The sequence below is a fragment of the Vidua chalybeata genome, chromosome 7, assembly GCF_026979565.1.
Source record: "Vidua chalybeata isolate OUT-0048 chromosome 7, bVidCha1 merged haplotype, whole genome shotgun sequence".
Taxonomy (NCBI): domain Eukaryota; kingdom Metazoa; phylum Chordata; class Aves; order Passeriformes; family Viduidae; genus Vidua; species Vidua chalybeata.
Window position 1 is genome coordinate 13,282,326 of NC_071536.1, and position 22,435 is coordinate 13,304,760.

At 38.7% G+C, this 22,435-nt stretch overlaps 1 protein-coding gene across 10 annotated transcripts in view; it reads right to left on the minus strand.

The window, feature by feature from the left end:
* Window positions 1-21,555, minus strand: part of ADAM23 (ADAM metallopeptidase domain 23) — a 71,474-nt gene extending 49,919 nt beyond the window's left edge. For all 10 annotated transcript variants that reach the window (XR_008431790.1, XM_053947354.1, XM_053947350.1 and 7 more), the window contains exons 1-3: window positions 21,305-21,555; window positions 20,020-20,246; window positions 10,827-10,903 (exon numbers count right to left, since the gene is read on the minus strand). Coding sequence is in view for 9 of the 10 variants with exons in the window: in XM_053947354.1 (XP_053803329.1) it covers window positions 10,827-10,903; window positions 20,020-20,246; window positions 21,305-21,458 (458 nt within the window). In the remaining variant the exon portion in view is untranslated. The remainder of the gene's footprint in view (window positions 1-10,826; window positions 10,904-20,019; window positions 20,247-21,304) is intronic.
* Between the last annotated feature and the right edge of the window lie 880 nt (window positions 21,556-22,435).

The following is a 22,435-nucleotide window of genomic DNA, read 5'->3' on the forward strand; positions in this document are numbered from 1 at the left end:
GTAAGGCTGGACTGGAGTGTTTATCACTAGTTTCTGGCCATTACTATGTTTTTAAGCTTGCCACAGGTAGCCACCAAGGTCATGCAAGGGCATTTTTCTCTTAACATTTCCTTCAGTAAGAATTTTGAACATCTCATTATAAAAAAACCCAGTCAGCTGCTCCTTAAACTGTATGCCTCCACCTTGGCAAGTACCTGATTTCTGTCAGGTACCTTGTATCACTTTATCTTATTTCAAGTATCTGTCTACACTATCAATAAGCATCCAAAAGAACACCTTGTTTGCAATCATTGAAAAAGACAGGAAGGGTAAGAAAATTTGTTCTACGTTTTGCTAAAACTCCAGGAATAGCAACAGATGTAAAAATATACATAGAACTGCTACTGCAAATTTCCCCTACAAATCTTTTACCTGTTATTAATGCTGACAAATCTGACAAAAGACATAAGAAAGTACTAAAGAAAAAAAAAAAAGAATGCTTAACCAAAATAACTTTCAAACATTTTTTTCCTACACAAAAGACATACACAGAAGAGCACTGTAATTTCACCAGGAGGTGTGATGGGGTTCTTTATGTAAGTGGCATCAAAAAGAAAGACCTAGAATACATTGATTAAGAGCTCATGTAGAAGAGCAATTGCCTGAGGAATGAGGCACAGAACTCATGCACGAAGTAGGGGTCTCCACAGCTCAAAATAACTCTTCTTCCTTCATTATCACTTACAGAATGCCTAAATTTACCTCTGAAAGGCAAACCTGAGTTCTATGAAATACATTTGCATCTCATCTACAGTGGACTGTTTTGCCACATTTGATTTTCAGTATGACAAGCACCAGAAACAGTGCAAGCTTTAACTGAAATGAGTGTCAGTTATGATCACATCAGACAAAAGTCTGTTTAGGTAGTGACACATCAGTATGATTCTTTACAACGAACATATAAAGTTACAACATATTGAATGAACTAATGACAAAATTATTTGTCTGCTGTGTCCTTTTCTACAGTTCTTTCCACCCTGCCTTGTTTATCACAAGGATAGATGGATAGAGCTGTCTTGCTCCCTGGCTCTTCTATCTGAGTTACACTGAGAAATGCAAAATAAGCAGCAAAGGGATATGCCATTCCCTGTAGCTGCTGCCTTTGAAGGCATAAACCAGCTGTTAAAGCAAGCAGCAGATGCTTTCTGAAGAACTCGCATCCACTTCCCTGGCATGTACTTCACTGCTGATGTTTTCATTAGCAGGAGAGCTGCAGAGTAAAAGTGGCTTACCTCAGCTGGCATCTAACAATCCTGATGAAGAGAATTGATTTGGGTAGGAAAAGGCTATGAAATTACCAAAAGATATCATATACAAGTAAGCAAATTACCTTACAGCAACCCAGTAGACAGCCTGCAGAAAATCAGAGTACAGCAAGAATTACCTTTCTTGCATACTTCTTAAATTATCTTTATACAAACCTATTACCAGGCAATACTTTATTAACTATTCTGAAATGTTTCAAGTTCAGTACCAGTGTCTGAGCAACCTAGTTTAGTTGAATTATTTAACAGAACACCCATGAGATTTTTTGTCCATTTGACAGATATAGCTTAGTAGCACATAAAGATGGGAAAAACAAAGAGACCTTGCTGCAGTATTGTTTTAAGATGATCAAGGCACCATCATCTAATGCAATGCCCATCTACAGCCTTGTTTCACAGAATCACAGAATAATGAGGTTGGAAGAGACCTCTAAGATCATCAAGTCCAACCTATGCCTTAACACCTCAACTAGACTATAGCACCAAGTGCCATGTCCAGTCTTTTTTTAAACACATCCAGAGATGGTGATTCTATCACCTCCCTGGGAAGACAATTCCAGTACTTTATTGTTCTTTCAGTGGAAATTTTTTTCTAATATCTAACCTATACCTTCCCTGACGTAGCTTGAGACTGTGTCCTCTTGTACTGTCAGTTGCTGCCCAGTGGAAAAGACCAACCCCCACCTGTCTACAACCTCCCTTCAGGAAGTTGTAGAGAGCAATAAGGTCACCTCTAAGCCTCCTCTTCTCCAGGTTAAACAACCCCAGCTCCTTCAAACGTTCCTCATAGTGCTTGTGTTCCAAGCCCCTCACCAGCCTCGTTGCCCTCCTCTGGATGTGCTCAAGCATCTCAACGTCCTTCCTAAACTGAGGGGCCCAGAACTGGATACAGTACTCGAGATGTGGTCTTACCAGCACCGAGTACAGGGGAAGAATGACCTCCCTACTCCTGCTGGTCACACAATTCCTAATGCAGGCCAGGATACCATTGGCCTTCTTGGCCACTAAGGCACATTGCTGGCTCATATCCAACCGGCTGTTGACCAGCACCCCCCAGGTCCCTTTCCGCCTGAACACTGTCCAGCCACACCGACCCCAGCCTGTAACACTGTAGGGAATTTTTGTGGCCAAAATGTAGAACTCGGCACTTAGACTTATTAAACTTCATGCTGTTGGACTCTGCCCATCCATCCAACCGATCTAAGTCTCTCTGCAGAGCCCTCCTTCCTTCCAATAGATCAACACAAGCTCCCAGCTTAGTGTCATCTGCAAATTTACTAATGAAGGAGTCAATGCCCTCATCCATGCTGTCTATAAAAATATTAAATAGTACTGGTCCCAGTTCAGACCCCTGAGGGACACCACTGGTGCCTGGCCACCAGCTGGATGCAACACCATTCACCATCACTCTCTGGGCCAGTTCCTAACCCAGCAAAGAGTGCTCCTGTCCAAGCCATGGGCTGCCAGCTTTTCCAGGAGTGTGCTATGGGAGACAGTATCAAAGGCCTTGCTGAAGTCTAAATGGACAACATCCACAGCCTTTCCTGCATCTACCAGACGAGTTACCTGGTCATAGAAGGAGATCAGGTTGGTCAGACATGACCTACCCTTTGTAAACCCATGTTGACTGGGTCTGTTTATATTAACAGTTTCAATTATACTGACAAATTTTGTTGAACTCACTGTTTTAAGGCAAATTTATTAAATTTCTAGCATGCATTTACATTAGTCTTTACTTGACTGTTGTCTTTGAAGCTGCTCTGACAAGAGTGTCTCCAAGGAATAAATAAACTGCTAATATTAATTATTTTTTAAAACAGGATTTAGCACTTTTTCTTATATTATCTTGAAGGAGCTTAAAAATCAGAACATGATACTGTGGAACAAGCAATTGTGTTTACAAGTAATTAGCAGAAAAAACTGATGATGCAAATGTATAGGTTAACGTTTTCATAACTATGGAATCAACGGAAGTACTCACTCCTGCTATTAATAGCATAATAATTCTGTAACAGTAAACAGTACATTTATTTAAAAATCACTTCTTGCATGGTCTTGCTATTGTTGCTTGGTTTTGCTTCACTTGTCTTTTAGGTAGAAAAAACGATGACCTAACCACAAGTTTACAAACTGAAATTACCTAGGTGATCTTCAAATGGGGAATAGGTCTCCAAAAAAGACTGACAGGAAAGCATGTAATAGAATGGTTTAGAATACTCATTTAGAATGGTGTAGAAAATGCTGCATATTTTTTTCTAGATCAGTCTGTCTCTCTCAGTGCTAGAAACCCTGAGTTAGTTCAAGGGAGTTCAAGAAACAAATTCATGATCCTTTTTCTAGCTGTGTCCTGAAGCTCTCCCTCTGAGAATGGAAAATGCTGCATTTTATTGGCTACTTCAGCAAGCATTTTGAAGACAGCAGTTTGAAGAGTTCTTTAGAATATTAATAGTATGTTGGTCAATTTCCACCATATTTTTGTTTACCATCATACTGAAGATGATATCACTTTTAAAAGTGCTAAGCACAAGGATATGAAGCCACAAACAGCTAGACAATATTACAGAACGCGAGTTCTATGCCACGGAAGACACTTCAGTGCAATTTGTTATGACTGAAGTTTCCTAGAAGGGCAATTGACAAAACAAAAATTTCATTTAAACAATTGTTCAAATTTATTCAATATTGCCTTTTAATTGATCTCTTTTCTTTCCTCACCAGCATGGAAAATTTATCAGTAAGAATTTTATTAACCTGTAGTGTAAGATTGAGGGCTACCACCTGTCTTTACCAAAATGGTCTCATCCAATGATAATCATATTTGCTAAAGCTTCTTTCATTTAAAGGAAGGTTTTGTAGATAAAAGAGAAACTTGTTTCTTCTCCTCTTAAGCGCTTCACTGAATGTGCCTGATGTTCTGATACTTTGTGTCTAATAATAACACTCCTATTGAAAACAAATCTTTCCATTAAACAAAAAATCCAACCAGATATGGGGGTTTTCCCCATTATTATTTTATTTCTAATACCAAAAAAAGAGTGGAATAAGCTTAGTTATACTTACAGAGAGCTGACTTGACTTCAAATTAGATTAACAACTATAGTAGAATCAGAGGTACATTCCAGCAAATTCAAAGTTTATTTCGGTTCCCTTAACCCATGCTTCTATGTTGAACTATAATGTGCAACTTCAGCTCTGTCACTGAATCAAGTTAAATTCAGTTACAGAGGCTCCTAGGGGCTTGGCTGATGAACTTAATCATATGCCAGGCATACATAGGCTTCATATCAGCTCCAAATGTAAAGATTTCAGCCTTCCTACAAAGCAATTTGAAATGCCAGGAATACACTTCAACATAAAGATCTCACTGTTGACAAACCTGAACCATATCAGAAATCAACTGAAACACCTACTAAAGTGGAAAGACAACAATTCTTCCCCATTGCCAGGGTACAGTGGTTGCATGTGGGAATAAGAACATAACCTAAGAAAGGATACATTGAGGCAGACAGCTGCTTAGTAGGTTGTCTGACAGCAAACATTGCTACTCACGTAGCAATCTTTCAGGGAGTTTCTCAGCACCCAGTGATCTGTTGACACCAGGATTTCATAAACCAGAGTTAGTGTAATTGTTTGCAATGTCTCCCAGTAGATTTCTTTTCAGTAAGTTCTTCCAATTCTTTAGTTCCTGGAAACAGTTTAATATGTACAGCATCCTGTAAGAAAATTTACCTTTTAATTATTTTTGTCAGAAGCACCTTCTTTCAAACTTCCTGCTGCATTTAATAGCAGAATTGTTACATGGGAGGGAGAAGGCAATACCCTCATCCTGCCACACGGAATTTTACAGCACTGTCATATCACTACAGATGTGTATTTGTTTTCCCAAGGCTTGTTGACCCTAACAATCCACCAAAGCAATGGCTGCATCTCAGCTGACAGATTCAAAAAACTGTTCAGATAGATGAGAGATCCACACTTAAATCTGGGATCAGAAGTGCACAGACTAAGTTTTCCCTCCCCAAGGAAGTGGTTTGACAAGTGGTACTTTATACAAGGACATGTGGCAACAGGAAAAGGGGGAATGGCTTTAAACTGGAAAATGATAGATTTATATATAATGAAGGACCTCTTTACAGTGAGGGTGGTGAGAGTTTTTCACATTTGCCTCTAAGACTTGACACATGAAAATGCCCATTGAGACAAATGATAATTTTTAATAGATTGCCTCCAGCTCCAGGAGTAAAGCTCTGTTATCTACAGCTGAGAAATGCAAGACTGCACTTACAGGAGGACACACACATTGCTGTAAAATCCTAACACTGACTTCCTTGCATTTCATCTGTAACAAGTATTTCAAAGCCAATTAGAGTTTAACATTCCACAGTATTATTACTGCATTTAATTTAGCTTATGTATCTTATAGGATCCATTTAATACCCTAAATGTTTAAGTGTTTATTTAAGAAATGTCATAAATACTCAAAGTTTCCTTCTGAAAAACTGTGCCTAGTTTTCCCATTTTCATTTAAAAAATAATTAAATTTTATTTTAAAAATAATTATGAAAAAAACCTCAAGAATCAAGTCGTTTCTCAAATAATTCAATTATTGTTCTACTGTTTTTTAAATTAGGCTAACATTGTAACCTCCTCTGGGACTGTTCTCCAGTTAATTGAGTCCTACAGAAACATATACCACAATGAATAAACACCAATTATAAGGTTTAAACAATTAGATAAAATTTGCTGTTATGTTGGCTGCACTTCACAAAAGAAACTAACTTTCCACCATAGTCATCATATGTTAATGTCTCAAATTATTAAGTGGTGTTATGGTCAAAGGCAGTGGGGTTGGGTTTTTTCAGTTCATGTCAAAGTTACCAAATACTTTTTCTATGATATCTTCATAGAAAAGAAATCCATTTTCCTGGTAACAGAGTTTCCTGGAAAGATGGACTACTACAGAGAAAATAAAGAAAAGCTAAAAAATATAGACTGATTCTGGTGATTTTTTTTTCTCCCCTTCCCCAAGAATCCTAAATTTTGAGGCAAGTTATCCATAGGAAGGGAGAGAAAATTTTGTCTTTGGGTTTTCCCTCTGTTTCTGTCCATATCAATTAACTAATTTCCAATTCTTGGATGTGTCTCAGCCACCGCAGTCCCAGTGGGTGAAGGTTCCAGTATAGCCTCAGCCTTCTGTGCTGGTGGAGACCTCTTTATTTAGGGGCTGGAGCTAGATCATGGTTGCAAACTGTTGGAAAATACAGCCAACTTCCCTCCTCACTAAAAAAAGCAGCAAGTAGACATTTTTAATTCACTGCCTTTGGTAGTACTGCTCTTTAATGTGTTTTAGTACTACACCAGAACATAAAGCCTGCTACCTTTAAATGGGACATTAGGAGTTAACTGCAAAAACTCTTCTCTTTCAGCAGAACAGCAAGTTAAAAGACTTTTACATGTTGCTGGAAATGAGATCATTAAAAACTAATTTTCTAGCACCTTGCAAACATTTGTTTGCGTAAATAATGCATCAATATAAAATAAGAAACTGGTCAGATATACTAGGATCATTGATTACCCAAATACAATGTTACAACATTGCCGTTTGAGGACAAAAGTGAACTCACTGAAATAAGTGAACACTTTCAAAGGCTTTTTATATAAATTGTGTTTTATGACAATGCTACATGCTACTCATTGCATAGGAAATTTATTGAGTTTGGGCAGACAATCTTAGCTTAATTGTAAGTCTAACTTTTCAAATGGGATTGCTACCCCACTGCAAGCTTCCATTTTCATACTAAGAGTGTTAGCTAAAACCATTATTTAATCCATTACAGATTATAAAACTATTACTTTTTGCATCAAGTTATTTCCACAATCAACATATCTGCAATTATTATGCATCATCATAAGTGGTATCACACTGAGAGCCTGCAACTGGTCAAACACTTGAGTGTAGCAAGGGGCAAGATGTCCAAAATTTTGGAGTAACCCACCTTGCTAAGGAGTTCAAAAAGTGAGTTCTTTTTCCCTGAGTCTTCTTGTCAGAAAAAGCTACCAAAAATCACCCTTAGGATAACAAATTATATTTCATCTGGTTTAGACCATGTGAAACTGCAAAGTTGGTTACCCATTCAAGCTCCATACAAATCTTACATATTAATTGTCTCTGCACACTGGATTCAAGGGCTTGAGGGGCTCACATTTCTTTCAAGCTGTTTGTGCCATTGCATCATGGCAAGATGGAAAACAAAGTAAAATTTTCTAGTAACATGCTCCATAAGCTTTCAGATTGCCACCTCTTCTTCTTACAAAATCTCAACAGTTATTAATAAAATTGAATATCCAATTTTCTTCACTTAATTGTCAAGTTATAGTATTTGCTGTGAGAAAAGAGCATCTGCAAATAGAAGGTAGACAATCACATAGTTTCCAACAGTGGTAAAGAAAACCAAAAACTAGAATCTGTTTGCATGTAACAACCATCCTCGATTTTAGCTTTAATTACTTGTAGAACATTCAAAAAAACCACAGGAACAAAACCAAAATGCACAGAACACATACAGTGTCAGTGGCATTAACTCACCTTAGACCAACTGATACAAATATATATTCATCATATACAAGAGTATTCCCAATTGTTCTGCCTTTGCTTCTGACTAGATATTAGCAGTACCTGTATGCCAACTAAAACCCAACATAGTAGCAAAATAGCTGGTTTTTGCTGAACACATAAACATAACTGAAACACAAGAATGGGTCTTGTTCAAATCATTGTCTACAGGTATTTACAATTTATGTTCCAAGTTTTATGACTTACAATTTTAGAGTACTATGTCCAGTCAAAAACTAGCACAGATTTTTAAAGTCATTTTCTGGAGCAGAACCAGATAAAAAGTCAAACGTTTATGAGTCAAAAACCACTAAAGAAGCTAGGAGAAAACCTAATGTATAAAGAGGCAAGCAGTAGGGATATCATTAAGGCATCCGACCACCCTGTGCCTTATATATAGGCAGTAAGAACACTCCTGATATCACAAGAGCAGAACCTCTTCAGCCAAGGTGCACAGCAAGTTCGTTCTCTCTCTCTATATGAAGTGACAGGCACTGCATTTCTTGATTGCTGAGAAAGCAGCCACAATTAGAAAAAAATCCATACATTTACTTATGAACTGTTTGTTGTTAAAAATAAGCAAGGACAAACAGCAGGACTGGACAAGAGGTAACATTGCCAGGATATGGGGAATGTCAATGGGCTTGTGATTTTACTTGAATAATAGCCACTCACCATGAGACTCAGACAGGAAATGCAACAAAACCCAAATTCTAATGAACAGGAGATAAGAGTTCTGGTCTTCATTATTGTCTCTGTTAGGCCACTGACCGACAGGCCATGGAAGAAGCCACTCAGGCACCGTCTTGAAGAGGTTCAGCCAGAAATTTAGAACAGATAAGAAGTGGTAAACAACATAATTTGTCTCCTGGGAAGGAACAAACTTATCTCAGGATGTCTGCCCAGACTTGTGGAAATGTGCAATCATTTTTATGGAACATTCAGGGAATGTGCCAAGGGTAGAAAAGGTTAATCAGGACATAACATGTCGGAAAATGGAGAGGAGGTGGCCTAAATAGGAGTCACTAGTGGAAGCTGCAAGATAGTCTGCTTGTTTAGCACAGCCCTGCCCTGATCACTGCTGTCTGTCCTATGTTAAGTCCTACTTGTAATACTCCCTTTGTGACCTTGCTTTCTATTCTGCATAGGTGTGATCTGCAAAAAAAACTCGAGAATCAGTCAAAAAGTATAGGGAGATCTGTATCTGGAAAGACTAAGGCCTAAGACAGTGACACACAGAGATCTCAAGCCTAGGCATAAATATTGAATGAACTTAAAGCCTGTGTTAACATTTGTGTCTGTGAATGCTGTCCTGCCCGTGAATCAGGAGAGAGCTGGCATACCTTTCACCAGCAAACTTTCAATTTTCATCAGCTGTGGAAGAACTTAATGAACCTGTTTTCTTCTTATTCACCTAAGTGCTGTCAGCATGTTTACATGGTGCCAGTAAAGGCAATGGTTTCTCTGTCACTGTCTGTGTTACCAGCCATACCCTACGTACACTGCCAAACTGGGAATGTGTGCTCACACTCGCTGGATGTGCAGACAGGAGCAGTGGAAAGCAGACCAAGAGGAGGTATTCCCTGTAGCTTAGAGGGCACTAAATATTGGTTCGCTTCACAAATATGTCATGATTATCCACTGGAATTACTATTCACAGGTCCAACTCTCACAAAACAACAGAATTGCATTACACTATAATTTTTCCAGAGCCTAGAGAACATCCAGTTATCTTCAAGTTTTCTTTGTCCTTCAATTGTGTGACATTCCCAGCCTTCGCACTAATTCATCTTTTGCCAGACACTCAAGGCTTCACATAACATTTTGAAAGATAAAACTGCAAAAGCAACTTAACTTCAAAATTATGCATGGATGAAGGAAAATGTTTCCAGCTCACCTTTACAGCAAAATATCTGATAATTAGCAGCCAAGAAGCCAAATACACAAATATACATTCTGCAAATTTTCTAAAGCTGTAACTTGCTGCTTTTAAAAACTATTAGATTAACTAAGTTTGCGTCTTTATGCCTAACAAAACTTCCCTTTTATGACCGTTTAAGACCAAAAAAAGACCTCATATGAACCTCAAGACCAGAGGAATGCTTTTTAAAATCAGTATGCAATTGTTTCTGTAAATTTGTTTCTCCTTTTTTATGCATGCTCAGTCTCAGGGGACATAGAAGGGGCAAATGCACTTTTGAGCTTTACATTTAACTGTCCAGTATTTAGTATGAATTTTATACTTCTACCTTATTCTTAAACTTTCAGCAGCCAAAAAAAAAGGTCATTACAATTTTTAGAAAATCACAGTTCCACACCTTCAGCAGTGATATAAAAGCATGTGGGATATACACAACTAAATCACCACTGCCCTGTATTACAAGTCAGTTCTTCTAGACCAAAGAATTACATAAAATTGTCTCACAGCAAACAGACTCTAGCTGCATCTTTCAGCGCAGCCACACCATTAAGAGTCTCATCTCATTAGGAACTTCATGACTGTAGTGACAATAGCATGATTTCCACATCATTAAAGATGAGTTATTCATATAAGTATTTACAGTATTTCTATACACTGACTTGAGCAACTAAAACATCTCATTATAATTCATCAATTAGTTTAAAAAAGGCACAAGAAAATCCACACTTTGCAAACACTACCAGTGCCAGAATTTCTCTGTTTATCACAATTTATTTTACCATGAACAATAAAATTTTAAGGGTATCTACTTTATGGGTGCCAGCAAGCATTACTGATACATTACATAGAAAATATTAAATGTTGTTTTGTATTAATAAACCTGGATAACAGCATTTTTTTCAACAGATTTTGGAATATTACATGTTCTGACCTTATACCATAAAACGATAAGAGCAGGAGTGAAAGAAACCTCAAATCATGCACTTACTTATTCAATGTGAGGTCAAGGATGAATTTAGAGCCAAAGGCCTCAATCTGGAAACTTGCCTGGGCCAGATGTACAGCCTGTAAACAAAAACACACAGTTGTCAAAATTTTCACTGAGTTTTATATACAACAAATGTGACTGTAAAAAACAAAGTTATGGAAAACATGCTTATTTTCATGAATCTCATGGGCATATGAAAACTTTTGCCCTTGTACCAAATTCTGATTCAAAAGGATTTTCCTTTTCAGTGGGAAGTAAATGGCACCTGAAAAGCATGCTTTCAAATACACACTCATCCATCTTAAAAAGGAAAAAAAAAAAAGAGAAAAAAGTTTCACACAAATGTCTGTATTTTGCCATAACCAGATGGCTATGTAACATAAGCATAAGTAATGTAGTATACTGCTCTTTTAATTTAGTTATTGCAATCATTCCCTTTAAAAGGCTGAAATAATTAAAGCATTTTTAATACACACTTTCAAATATGAAAATCATGGCAAGGCTCATGTTACACATTATGAAAAACTCCTTCAGAGTAATCGCTTCACAATTAATGGCTTTGTACTTGGCACTGTAGCTAAATCATTATAAAGAATACTGATGCTGGTCATACAACAAATCAGCATTAGCCTGTCTTGCATAGGGAGTTAAACTTAACTTCAGTATATTAGGTTCTTGTCAGATAAATTGTATTCTTTATTTTTCTCTACACTGTAATAACTGTAGTCAAAGACATTTAAAACATGCTTACCTGTTTTCTAGAAAAATAGGGAGATGATAAGAGATAATCCAAGAATTTCTTTTTGTAAAGAGCTGTTCCAGCAGGGTTGAAGAAATTAGATCTGAATTTCACAGTATTTTCCCTGATAATGTTCTAATAAAATCATGCTTACTTATACACTAATTTGATACAGTATTCATAATTACACAAACCTGGAATATTATGACTAAGCCCATTAGTCAAAAGAGGAAAACTCCCTGTTTTTTATTAAACACCACAATTAACCCTCAGATATGTCACAGAAAAAATATCAAGTTCTAGCTAGTTTACAGCACAACTTAAATAGTATGAAGGTTGGCTTTTATGGCCCACAGTTCTGTTCTCTTTTGGAAATTTCTCCACAAAGGATAAGTTCTTTATGTTTCTCTTCCATTCCTGCACTACACAAAGCAGCACCCATTTTCATCTGCCTTCTCAGCAAAGTTATTAATCATCTTTCAGAAAATTCTCCAATATAATTTTTTTAAGTTGCTAGTGTCACTAAAATCAGCTGTGACATTTCCTCTATTACTTTATCATTCTTTGCTGCCAGAATTATCATTTCCCTTTCAATAGGGTCACAGAGCTTTGTTGTCAAGCTTCTTTTTGAAAAATAAAAGTCATATACAAGTATTTTAAATACTTTTAATGCCATTAAACAATCTTAGCTAAAGCCTGGTTTTGTTCATTTAAAAAATACAATGACTCTAAACGAGAGCTAAAAAAAATAATATTCCTAGCTGATATCTAAACCATACAGAAGCAAACCGAGTACTAAGCTTTCTCCCTGTTTTATTTTTTGGTAAATGTATATTGTTATTTCACCAGTTCACCAATTTGCTAACACTGGCCTGGCAGATCTGAGTTTACAGCTGCTCTGAATCAGCAGAGTAAAACAGTTTAAGTATAAACACAAACAGGTGGCATGATCAGAGAGACTCTGCTAGCATATACATTAAAAAAAAAAAAAAGAATGTCAGATTAAATACATGCCTAGTAGGAGAGGCTTTTCCACCCCAAATCCACTTTTTTTAAACAAATTAAATAAAGGAACAAGTATCACAAGGAGCTTTCCAAGCACCTGTTCATTACAAAAACCTTATTATGTTTTCAAAGCACACATGTATTAATTAAATTTATTTTAAAGCATGAAAATTTGTTACAGTAAAAGGGCTGCAATTAGTTTTATGCCATAAAGATTCCACTTAAGAGTTACACAAGCTACTGTTTTGAATCTCCTCCACATGTAACATTTACCTAAAAGGATGTGTCTTCATATTATATGCCACAAACAATATCTCAATGTTAAATAACTGCAGAATTTACAAGAGCATGAACTATTATTGAGATCATTCTGAAACATATGGAATCTCTCCCTAGGCATCAGCTACTGATTTTAGTGGCAGCTAGATGGAAGACTAGTCTGATCTGCTATAGCTTTCCTATTGTCCAGTCAAGCCTGCTCAATGATACCTGTGTATCACCCTACAAGTTTCTAAGCCATGAACCATGTGTTCTTTATCTTTCTGCAATTGCAAATTATTAAAAGTAATTTTTATTCTTGGCCTTAAAATCCCTTCCTCTTGTAGAATTACATATAGCAACATTGCTATATGTAATTCTGAAAACAACCACTTCTGTGTATAAAAACACTACTTGCTATCTATTAGTGTGACTCCCTAACAGATGCAGCCTGTCACAAAAGCAATTGCTGCAAAGCAGCTGACACTAATTTGATGACCTGCAGCAGGGCATGTTCTCCACCAAACTCAGCCTAAACCATTGGTTACAAAAAGATTTTAAATCCCTGCAGTTTAGCAAAAGCACTGTTTTGAATTCAGGTGAATGCACTACACTACTGCTACAGCAAATACAGATTCTCTTAAGCCAGTTTAACAATAGATAACCACTCCCAAAAGCCATAAACCAGCTGAAGGTAATGAGACTAAATATCCAATCCTGAAGCATTATTTTCCTGCAATAAGTTAGCATAGAAAGCTAACCTGAATTATCACCAGGTGTTTTAAGCATTACAACCAAAATGTACCACAATGATGGGTGATGGGAGGAAATATTTCAGAAAAGTATCTGCAATTCTGTTATCCACTTTATAATTTCACTGTATTCTCTCATCAGCTACTGTGTAATACAAATACCTGATGTATACTCTGAAATACAGCTTTCTTCTCATTGGCATATAAATATAAATTCCAACAAGAATATAATGTAGATCAACATATATTTTGAAGAACATACACATTTTCTCAGGAAAAATATTAAACATCATCCTATTGTACGGCTCGCACACATGCAAATGCTCACACCTGCAAAAGTATTCTTTATTTAATATAGAGGAGACCAAGTTCCTTTGTCCGTGTTTGTTTATCAACTATAAACCTCTGCAGAGGTTCCTGCTTTGACAGCTATAGCCTATTCCAATGGCAAAACTCCAAAATAATATAAAGTTTTTCTTCAGCAAAGACTTACTGATGATGTATAGAGATGTGGGTTGAAGAAAGGTCTGAGTCTTTCAAATTCTTCCTGTCTTCATACCCAAATTTTAGGAAAAAAAAAAGGTTTTTTTTTCCCCTGTTCTGGGAACTTAAATTACTGGTAGAGTCATTGTAATAAGAGATTCTTCATACTAGGGACATTGTAAGAGTGCTATAGCTGCTTATGAAAAGTAGTAGCTCTCAGGGTTTTTTCCAAGCTAAAAATCCATATGTATAAAGAATTCCAGTTTCTTTCAAATCAGTCAGTAGGTTACAGTATGTTTTAATATAAAAGTGGCTGTAACAGGAATCTCAGTTCTACTGATCTATGTCACAACTTGAATCCTTTCATTGTTTTCATTATCACATTTGGGCATCATTTGTTGATAATTCACTTTTTTCAGATTTTCAGGAAATTTACAATCATCATCACCAAAAAATAAACTACTATATTGGTTTTACTTCACAGCAAAACTATGCCCAATGTAATAATGTGTTATCCCTTCAAAAATACTAAGTTCTGTCACAAGTCTTTAAACAAAAGTAACAGCCTTATTTAACTGACTAATGGTAGCTATGAGTCTTTTGCTATATTCCTGCAGATACAATCTCCAAAGCACAAGCTCATTGCTTTTAGAAATCTATTTTTTTCATACAGTTCTGCTGACTAAAATAATGACCAAAAGCTACCTCTCTGAGTTTAGGAGCTGAGCAAGGGGTTTTATCACTCTCATTATAGAAATAGAAATGTAAGTCAGATTAAGATGGATTTTACACCATCAAAACAGTTTTTTGCTCTAGACCTCAGTTCTAATAATAGCCTAAGTTTTGTCATGAGTCAGTGTGACTTACTACATATTAGTTCATAATCCTGCTTTCAGCTTGTTGGCCTGTCCTCAGACCCCAAAACAACCTTCCACTACTCTCTGGAAATAAAGCATTTCATATTGAAACAGAATACATAAATGTCTCAGCAGCATGTGAAAACTGATGTTTAAAACATACAGCATTTCAGAAAACCTCCTGCTAATAATTTGTCTCTGGACTTTAACAATAGAGGAGTTACTTTTACACTTGAACCCCAAGCCTTGAAGACTGCTCTTTGAAAGAAAGGTTATGGGCGTGTGAAAAAAAGACTGCCTCTGGAAACAATCCTGCTCTTGTGCATCTAAACCCCAGGGGCCAGAACTCACCATTCTCTCCCAGCATGGCAATACTTAGATACCCTTCTGTAGTAACACTGGCCTCCAAAGTCATAGCTCTCTTGAGCAGTTGTTTGTAAGACTCTACAAAGTAGTGCATCCCTATCTTAGGCCACTTTCCTGCAGTACTCAGTTTCCCAAAAATGCTAGAAAACCTATACACTTAATTTATTTCTATTTTGGAACAAGGCATAGCAAGTACAAGCATTGTGCTACCTAACACTTAGGAAATGAAACCTTTTATAGGTTATTGTGTGAAGCTCATGAAAGAACCCAGAAATACACTAAAAAAATTAATTTAAGAAGGTGTAGAAATAACATGACCTGCATTTCAGCTAAGAATCAAAGATCTAGATCTAGTTGAAGTTGGCATAAGGAAAATCTCCTACTCTGAGAAACCAAAGACAGGAAGACCAATTTCAATCCTCCTGTTAGTAACTACTGAAGACATAGAGTCAAGATAAGCCTTTTGCATTAATACAAATTCAATATAGAATAGAAAAAAATTCTAAATACATACAATCTTCCATTTACAAGTAGAGCAAACTGAAGCTGCACCACAGAAAGATCAGGGAAAAAGAAAGAAAAGACAAAGCCATCTGAAATGCTACAAAGATTCTTCAACAATCTAATACATATAGGTCACATAGACTCCATTCATTATTTTGACCAGTTTTCATTACACGGGGATTAAAAATGAAAACACAGCCTAAAACAGGCAAGTAAAGGGAAGTCTATCTAGTGCATAGGATTTTTTTCTAGATTTTAGTAAGAATTCACATGATGCCACCTCTTAAGAGTTTACCAATTGTGATCTTTGGTCTTTTTGCAAAAAAAATACCTGCTTTTTTTTTTTTCAACACTGCTTCCTTTCAAATGGAATAGAGTTGTTTTCCTTCATCTTAAGGATGCTTTTCTGCTCAACTTTCATATGCTGCATACTAAAATTACATAGAGAACTAAGACAGCACTGTATCTCAACCTTTGAAGCAAGGCAACATAGCAAAAATTATTGCATCCACCTGGCAGAAGTATTTTCATTATGTAAATGACAAACAGCTGACCTGATCAGAAACACCTGGAGTTCCACCCCATGAAAAATAGCTCAAAATAAATCAAACTTTTTGGGGGAAGGGGGAACATCTTCATAGTCAAAAGTACTCTTCCTTATTTTTTCCTCTTTAGGATCTGCAAAACAGTTTTTCTAACACCTCTCTCCTTCCCAAAATTACATTAACAGCTTATAATTATGTATGAAGAGATGGCTTCTTTACAGTTCCTGAAAACTTCTGATTCAGAAACTGTCCAGCAGATACAGTCAGCCTCCATATGAATCCAGTTTGAGTTATTTTCCACTCAAAATTTGCTAAGGTTGCCCTAGGCTGTATTTCTCCAGCAATCCTATTATCTTCAAACACCTTGCATTGCAGTATTTTTTCCTTCTGCTGGCCACTGTAAGGACTTGCTCCTAGCCTTTTGTAACAAGTTGTGCCCCATGCAGTCTTCCTACTAGCTCCTAAAAATCTTGTGTATGTAGCCTGTGAAAATGAACCAAAGCAGTCATCTGGTTCAATAAAGAGATTAACAGTTCCTTCAAAATACTACCTCCACCTGCAGAAGCTTAAAAATACAGAACATAGGTGACTCAGACCTCTTCATCAATTTTAAGGATTCCTGTGAACTTCTTCAATGTGTTTTTATAAATAGATGCTCATTTTTGAGCATTTTGCACTAAAAATAACTTCAGAAGAACTCAAACCCAGCTAGCCTTAATTCAACTATGAGGAAACAGGTACAAAGAATTAAAGAGTTTTCAAGCATCAAGTATTTAAAATCTGCTTTTTTAAGAGCACAAAGCTAAAATTAAGTATATACTAGAACTCTGCCTCCTTGGAGATAGATCACTTTGTCAAAACTATAGTGGACATTTCTTTCTTTTAGCAGAGATAAAAAGCTTTTTCTAAGAAGAAGAAATCCAAGAGGGTCTTGATCACAAACACCTTCTCAATATGATGACATTTCACCAAAAGGGGATAGAGAGAATCAGTGCTAAGAAGGTAACTCATTATTTATGGGGTTTTTTATTCTCTCCTACACTGTTTTCTCTCCAGTGTTTAATTTCTACCAACATTTCATGAAGAACATTGAAAACCCTTACTTTTGGGACGTGATTTTTAAAAAATATTTTAAATAATTTTACATAATTATATTTCTCCAACTTCTCCAACCTCTTTCTTCCCACATGCACACCATTTGTTCTAGTCTCACCCTTTCCTTATAGTGACTCAGCATTTCTGAGGCATTCAGGCCTAATCCCACAAACTGGCCATATTACATTATTCTGACCACTATAGAGAAGTTCCACAGAAAGGAGTCTACTTAATATTATCAATAGTTAGGGACTGTTTCCACATCATATGCCTATAAATGGCATAGTAAGGTTGACAAGAAAATACAGGTTAAAAGCTATAGTCCCAGTAAAAGAACAACAAAAGCATTTTGTCCTCAACATTTTCCAATCTATACATATATAAGGCCATCTTAACTTTCTTCACATGGTATTAAAAAAATCCTAAATACAGATGTCTTTCTTTACCTAACTACATTTTGGCTACTTCTCTTTATCACCAATGTAAGAGAAATCAAAATCTCACAAGTAGGATTTATTCTCATATAGCATTTCTTTTAATTTTGGGAATGATAAAAGTATTGAAAAGAATCATCCCCCTAAGTCAAAACCAACCCCTGGGTATCTTTCACAGTCAATTGCATTGTTTTGTTTATGGGTTGTTGTTTGGGTTGTTTTCCTTTTACACGTTCCAGACTTCCCCCATGCCCCAATTATTGCTCTACAGAAAACATTATAGCAAATCTTAAACAGAAGAAAATAATAACAAATATTTTAGCTGTTGTAAAGTAGATGAAAGGGCAAAGAATTACTTCATGCAAGGAAAGGCACAAAATGCAAGTTGGGGGTGAAGGTGTCAGGTACGATGATCCAGAAGCAAGACATACAAAAATCCATCCAGACAATGAACATAATCAACTCTTTTCTCCAATTAAAAATAAACAATAAATATAAAAGAATAGAAATTTCATGCCAGAAGAATGAAGAATGAAGTCATCATAATGTCACTCTCCATGAAAGCCCAGGACTGAGGAACCCTTCTGTGGGAAAAACTGCAGCATTAGCATTCCCTGTGCTTAAAAGGGACACAGTGAGTAGAAAGAAGATCCACTTTACACAACAGTCAGCAGCAAGCATGCCCAAGGAGATCAATACCAATTCTGTCAGCACTGATTTCTGCAGAACTTTACTCCAACATGTAGATACAAGGTAGGGCATAGGAAGGAACAGCAACCTTCTCATGGGCAGTGCTGGGTAAGTGTAGAGATTGGTGGACATTGTCCCCAGTGGATTTCAAAAAAACCAACATACAGCAACATGGAGGAAGCATTATTCCCAAAAGCAGGTCTGCAAACACTTTTAAATCCCTTTCTTCCCAAGAGGGGAACAGCAAGACCTCAGTGTTTTAAGTGTATTTAAATGAGTGGAGTCACTTGAAAGAGTATTAGTTCTGAATGCAATGTTCTCTTAAGTAGCTCCAGTTTCCAGCAAACAAAAAGCTTTTCTGTGCCAACCATAACATAGTGGTGTATTGAGATGCATCCAAAGGCACACACCAGTATCCATGTTCAATAAGCTAGGAAGCAACCTTTCTTCCTATTAAAACATAAAAATTATACAGGTACCTCAACCTTTTTTTTCAAAGATTATTCAGTGCCCTCTTATTAATTCCACATCTGAAATGGCACATAATCAATATAAGGACATATAACATGTATTAAATTCACTGTCTAAAATTTCAAGAGAAATGCTATTCAATAGGCAGGAACTCCATTATAGCTAAGTCCTCCAGTAATATCATATGTACTGCTTTGCTTTGTTGTTTCTTCCCTACCTCTTTATATTCAAACCATCTTTACCTTCACTTTACCTTTTACCCTGTAGGAAGAAATTAACCTTTTAAACAAAGATTTATAAAAATAGGATGAAATAAATTTAAAGGGTAATAAACGATATAGTTTAGACAGGTTTATTTCCTTACAACACTATTCCACAAAACCAAAGTTTGTTCAATTCCATAGAATTTCAGGGGGGAAAAGAACCCAAACAACTTACTAGCTACATCCATACAAAATGGAATATTAGGCCTTGCCACTAAAAATGAAGAATGCAGGCACTGTTTGACAAAAAATAGTAACATTAACAGTGTTCTTCACTGGCCATACAGTGGCAGGAAATGAATGCTGCATTGGCAGTGCATGGCACACTCAAAGCTAAGTAACTCATGCTGCAAGTTTAGGATTCCAAAGAAGCTCCCTATGCAGATACTTTTGCAGTCTAGAGCTATTTTGGAAGAAACATTTTGTTGATAGTGGTGTACCAAAAGTGAAGACACCAGAATCTGTGCTGATTAGTCAACTCAACTTCACCTAATTCTCATTTGTTTTATCTACAGTTCAGTTTCTGAACCATTCTGAAATTCAAAATGATTATATTTAAGTTAACACAAGGGAAATTACATTCTTGATTAATTACATGTGCTCCCTTAATTCCTAAAAATTGTAGTAGGGACCACCAATAAGTCTTGAATATCTACAGATCAAAACAAACACAGTTTCACATCACATATCACTGTTTTGAAAATTCTGTAGATGAGCCTCTTTTACCCTACCTTGTCATGTTTCTGCTGGTGCCTTGCCCTGGTATCCAGGATATGGTAAGGGGTCTCAGAGTCTCTGTTGATGTAATAGATTAGTCTTGAAGGCAGTGTGATTTCTTTCTGGATTGCATTGCTGTAGCTGTTATTTTTACTGTTACTGCTGTTACTCTGTTGAAATGTACTCTCTTCATCTGCCAGTACTTCCTCTGTACTGCTTGCTGTTTCATTCCAGTGCAGGCCTGGGGAAGAAAGATATCCCAGCCATAAATTCCATGGCAGAATGCATTTATTTCCATGAAAAAGCTACATATTTGCTTGCAGTTTTCTAACATTTTACTAATCACTCAAGCAAACAAAAAGCTTACTCATTGAGCTAGATTTTATTCATTTTTCACACATAAAATGGTTTCAGAAAGAACATTATTTATTTAATTGCATTAATCTACATTTTCATATGCACTCATAGATTATAAATATTTTAATACCTCTCCATCTTCAGGAAGAAAAAAACCTCAATGCATATGTAGTTATCCCCTACCCCCTCATGCATAGCTAAATTCTTTCACCAAAAAAAAGAAAAATCTACAAAAAGCTAAGAATACTCCCAGTGTTGCTAACATACACTGAATTCAGAGTCCATGTGCACTGAATGCTAAACTTCCTATTATGTAAAGGAAATTGATTTCTACTTCTTTTAACTTTGACAAGAGCCCTTTTCCGCAGTAGCAGCCTTTGAAAAGAAATCCTGTATCTTTCTTCATTAAAATTTCAAGACAGTCAATCAACGCGACGTAACAACATAACAATATTACAAGGTAACGGCAATGTACCAACAATAATAACACGATGCACAGACAGACTGCATTCAGAGCATTCTACATGTCACCTATATGCAACCAAGATCAAATAAGCAACAAAGTACACACGAAAATCCGACCCCAAACAGACAAAGTAGCGGATCGCCGTCCACATGCACCGTGACACATACAAAGACCACCGGAGCTTTTTGTGTCGCATCCCTCGCGGGCGTTTTTCCACGCACAGCATCCCTACCCAACACATTGCAGCACCGGCACCGCACGTACCCCTCTTCTGTCTAAGCAAGCAAGCCAAGGAAATCTTCACTGAGCCCCGGGTTTACACACGCTGACACAGACACGTACACAAAGCTGGGAGCGGGAAGGAAGGAAGGAATGGTTGAAGGGAAATGGATGTTGCCGGGGTTTATCGCGGGGGACGGCGACCGAGGGGCCGCAGACACCACAGGCACACGCACCCGCACCCCCGCCATACCCACCGGCGGCCGCTGCGGCCGCGCGGGCCCGGGGGCAGGAGGAGCCATGGAGGAGCAGGAGCAGCGAGACGAAGCGGCCGAGGAGCGGCAGGAGCGCGGGACGGCGGCGGTCGCCGCAGCCAGACTGCCGCAGGGAGTTGCTGCCGGGCGGCTTCATGGCTCATAGCGCCCCGGGGCGTGGGGGGGGGCAGCGCGGCACAGCCCTCACGGCCGGCGGGCTGTGCCCGGGGGTCGCGGGCGGAGCGGCGCGGGCGGGTCCCCGCAGCGGCGCCGCCCGTGCGGCTCCTGCCGCCGCCGTGAGGGACACAGCGGCACCTCAGCGCGGGGGCGGGCGGGTCCCCGCAGCGGCACCGCCCGTGCGGCTCCTGCCGCCGCCGTGAGGGACACGCCGGCACCGCCTCGACACCTCAGCGCGAGGGCGGGCGGCGGCGCGCGCACCTTCCGCGCCCGCCCCCGGCCGCGCGGCCCCGCGCACGCGCGCTCGGGGCGGGCCGGGCGGGCGGCGGCCGCTGTCCGATGTGCTGCCCGCGGGCACCGGCGGGACGCGGCTCCCCCGCGCCCCTCGGACGCGCCCCGCCTGTCGCGGGGGCCGATCGCTGTGCAGCCGACAGCGAGGTGCTGCCTGCGGGCGGGGTGACCGCCGCCAGCTGCGCTCAGAGCTGCCCCGGGCCGGCGTCCCGCGGCCGCTGCGGGGCGCGGCCGAACGGACTGAGGCGGCAGCTGGGAGCGGGTGCGCGACTGCCCGCGGCGTAGCGCACAGACCTCTCCCCTGACGTGGGCACAGCTGCAAACAGCTGGGTTTAGGAACTGTTTTAAAGAACTTTCAAGCAGGGTGAAATTGCTTTGAAATCCATCAGCCCTGAGCAAAGTTGGGAAGAGTCTCCGGAGACACTGAACAGCAACAGGGGCAGCTTGTTCTCCTGAGAGCAGGGGCAAGACGGTCTTCGCGCCCCGGGCAGACCTGCAAGTTGGGGCATTTCAGAGCTGGCGTCCCCAGCTACTGCAGAGGGGTGCATAAGCAGCCCCTGCTCCAAGTGTTGTGCGGAGCTTCAGGCTTCCCCCATTCCTCCCTCCCAACGCCTCCAGCTAACAGCTCTGTTCCTTGCATCCCCCCGGCGTTCTCTTTGGTCCCTG